This window comes from Gekko japonicus, unplaced genomic scaffold (assembly GCF_001447785.1).
Source record: "Gekko japonicus isolate JY-2015 unplaced genomic scaffold, Gekko_japonicus_V1.1 scaffold504, whole genome shotgun sequence".
In the NCBI taxonomy this organism is placed as follows: Eukaryota; Metazoa; Chordata; class Lepidosauria; order Squamata; family Gekkonidae; genus Gekko; species Gekko japonicus.
The window spans coordinates 670,641-674,034 of NW_015164197.1; the positions used below are offsets into that span (position 1 = coordinate 670,641).

At 41.2% G+C, this 3,394-nt stretch overlaps 1 protein-coding gene across 1 annotated transcript in view; it reads right to left on the reverse strand.

Annotated features, from left to right (window-relative positions):
* ST18 (suppression of tumorigenicity 18, zinc finger) overlaps positions 1 to 3,394 on the reverse strand; it is a 177,835-nt gene that overhangs the window by 39,746 nt on the left and 134,695 nt on the right. The window contains exon 11 of the mRNA XM_015408368.1: positions 1,679 to 1,924. Coding sequence (XP_015263854.1) covers positions 1,679 to 1,924 — 246 coding nt within the window. The remainder of the gene's footprint in view (positions 1 to 1,678; positions 1,925 to 3,394) is intronic.

Sequence of the window (3,394 nt, forward strand, 5' to 3'; positions counted from 1 at the left end):
TCTATCCCATGCATAATCTTATAAACCTCAATCATGTCACCCCTCAGTCTTCGTTTCTCCAAGCTAAAGAGCCCTAAGCGCTTTAACCTTTCCTCATAGGGAAAGTGTTCCAACCCTTTTATCATGCGAGTTGCCCTTTTCTGCCTTTTTTCCAAAGATATAATATCCTTTTTAAGGTGTGGTGACCAGAACTGCACACAGTATTCCAAATGAGGTCTCACCATTGATTTATATAGGGGCATTATGATATTGGTTGATTTGTTTTCAATACCCTTCCTAATAATCCCCATCATAGCATTGGCCTTTTTTATTGCAGTCACACACTGTCTCGACATTTTCAGTGAGTTATCTACTACAACTCCAAGATCAGTCTCTGCCAGTTCAGACCCCATCAATGTATATTTATATTTAGGATTTTTGGCTCCAGTGTGCATCACCTTGCACTTGGCCACATCGAACCCCATTTGCCATATATTTGAATATATCACATAGAATCCCCATCTTAATTCTGCTTTCAGCTGAATGCACTTTGGTGGTACAAAAAGGTCATCATAACAGCATATAATATTTTCAAGAAAGGAAAAATCCTAGTCATCAGGTTCCTAAAAATTAGATTTTTGAATCTCATACTTTAATGCTTTTCCAACTTTATGTATAGAACTTGGTTCCTAAAATGTTAAGAGTAGTTTCTAAGAATGTTAACTGCCTTCTCTAGATTTTGGAAATTCTCATAAAATTCCAAGTGCATACCTTCTAAAATCCTTCTTTCTGGGTAGAAAAAGTGATCACTAACAGTTTTTGACAGCTTTCTTAATTAGTTTCCAATTCAGTACCACTTAAATGAATGGTGTTTACGTCTTCGGGACCACCTCTCCTGGTATACCCCCAGAAGAGCGTTGTGCTCTTCAAGTCAAGATGCATTGGTGGTCCCTGGCCTGAGAGACATTCAGCTGCCCTCAACCAGAGCCAGGTCACTTCTGCCCTGGCTCCAACCTGTTGGAACTCTCTGCCAAATAACATCCCAAATAACAGGGGCCGCAGATCCCCCAGGGACCACAAGTCCACATTGCCAGTATCAACATAATCTGTTGAGGCGTATTGGACATCTAGTACTAAATTGCTTTAGGTTTAAAATTTTAATTGATTTATGTGTTTTAAATTTTAATTGTAAATCTGCACTGTGTGCAGATCAATGTGTTGGAACCTGTCGTGAGCCTGCCACGTGGGGAGGGCGGGCTATAAATTTAATAAAATAAATAAATAAATCTGTGCCCTGCAGGACTTGTTTACAGTTCCACAGGGCCTGTAAGGCAGAGAGGTTCCGCCAGGCATTCGGTTGAGGACAGCAACGGTTCTATCCTGGCACTCCCCGCTCCCCCCTCCTGTGAGATAGCAGCATTACTGGCCTTTCTTGTGCCATCTCCAGCTACATTTCTCTGGTACCAGTTTTAACTTGTTTTTAATTGATGTTTTATGAACATGTTGTACACCGCTCTGAACCTGGCTTGCCAGGGGAGGGGCGGTTGGGAAAAAAATCCAACTAAATAAATAAATTAAATAAATATATTCATTTTAAGAGAAGCGTTATCTGGCATAGCTCTAACTAGGCACTATGGGATAGTCATTCAAGATTAGAAGTATTATTTTGTTCCCATGTACTGACAAAGAGAAAAAATACCTCTTTCTCCTCCTCTTTTCTCCCTTGGGTCTTGCTATAGTTGATGGGCATATCCCAGCCTTCCTTCTCACACAAAGCCTGGTAGAAGGTGGTATTTACCAGAATGCTGCCTGTTTTGAAGGGAGAAGAGGAAGGAGTGGGGACTGCTGCAGTGGTAGAATTTAGATGAGTAACCTTTTCTTGGTTTCGGTTCTTTTTCATGCTCAAATCCAGGGTGCCGTTTTCATCCACTTCTATATCAGCCCCCTGACATGCAAGAGGAAAGAGAGAAATGTTTAGACAGTGAACAGTTTGCAGTGGCAACATAAGACATGAGGCTTTTAAGGGATAAGGGTAAAAGCAAGCTTTTATTTAAATTTATCTAAATCTAAAACCAGCTTTTCGATTTACAGTTAATGTTTAATTCTTCAGAAGACTTAAGTGTAACCTCAGTAATGCTCTTTCCATGCTTCTGTGCTTAAACACATTAAGCAGAATTTGAATAAGGTGCTTCTTAAATGTAAACTATATATACTAAATCTGAGGGGGGGGTTATAAAAAGTTTAGCTTTAAATCTCCTTGATCATTTCACTCTTACGGAGAATATGATCCCCACGTAAGTAAATGCATTAATTCAGTACTTAGTTCATCAACAGTATTATTATTACATCCCACCCCAGAAATATTACAACATCTGCATCAGAGGGGGAAGGAACAGAAATATACTAATCAGATATGAGGGTTTTTTCCCATGAGTCTCATACATCAGCATCAATCTCCCTTTATCTGAAATGGGGCTTGAATTAGAAAGCTCTTTTAAAAGGTTTATTGTAAGGGGCAGATTGTGTCTCTGAATCATAGACTCCACTGGGAACTACATGGAGTGGAATGAATGCTCTGAGGGATACTACTACCCTTCTTCACACTGAACCTTATTTTACACTATTACTTTTCCCACAGCTGTAGCTCCCTAATGATATCAGAGCCATATTCTGAGTTCTGCCTCAGTATCGCATAGGAGTAATGTTTCTTACTCTGCTCCATAAACCGTACATAAACATCTGCAGGGAGCAGGCTAAATGTTGTACAAGATCAGCCATGAAAGTTAGGGTTCTGTCCCCACCAGAAAGAAAACAGTATCAACAGTGCATCACTGTCAGCATCCATGGTGAGCTGGAAGAACTGCACCCTTCTTTGGATCTTCTGACCATACATGCTCAGCAGTCAACACAAGACGTTTCAGGAGAGATAAGGACTTACTATGCCCATGGTTTACACAAATTCTATCTTAGTCACTTGTACTGAGTTTGAGAAAACACCCAGAATACCCAGAGTAACAGCTACTTATTTCTTGAAAGGGGAGGCCTGCATCAGTACATTGGGTTTAGGGTTACCAATACCTGGAGATTAGGGGGTGTACCCTGGGGGGGAGGTTTGGGGAGAGGAGGGACCTCAAGAGGGTATAATGCCATAGAGTCCACCTTCCAAAGCAGCCACTTTCTCCAGGGGAACTGATATCTGTTGTCTGGAGATCAGCTGTAATTCCAGAAGATCTCCAGCTCCTACCTGGAGGTTGGCAATCCTGATTGGGTTGGAGAATTTTTGTCTCCCCTTCCCCCACTGATTGTCTTCAATTTAATGATGGACACGCTTTCCTTAGCCTTGACTTGGAATGGACTCACCCACAGTAACCTCAATTTGAATGGTGCAGGATGCAGGAAAAGGGAAAGCAGCAGG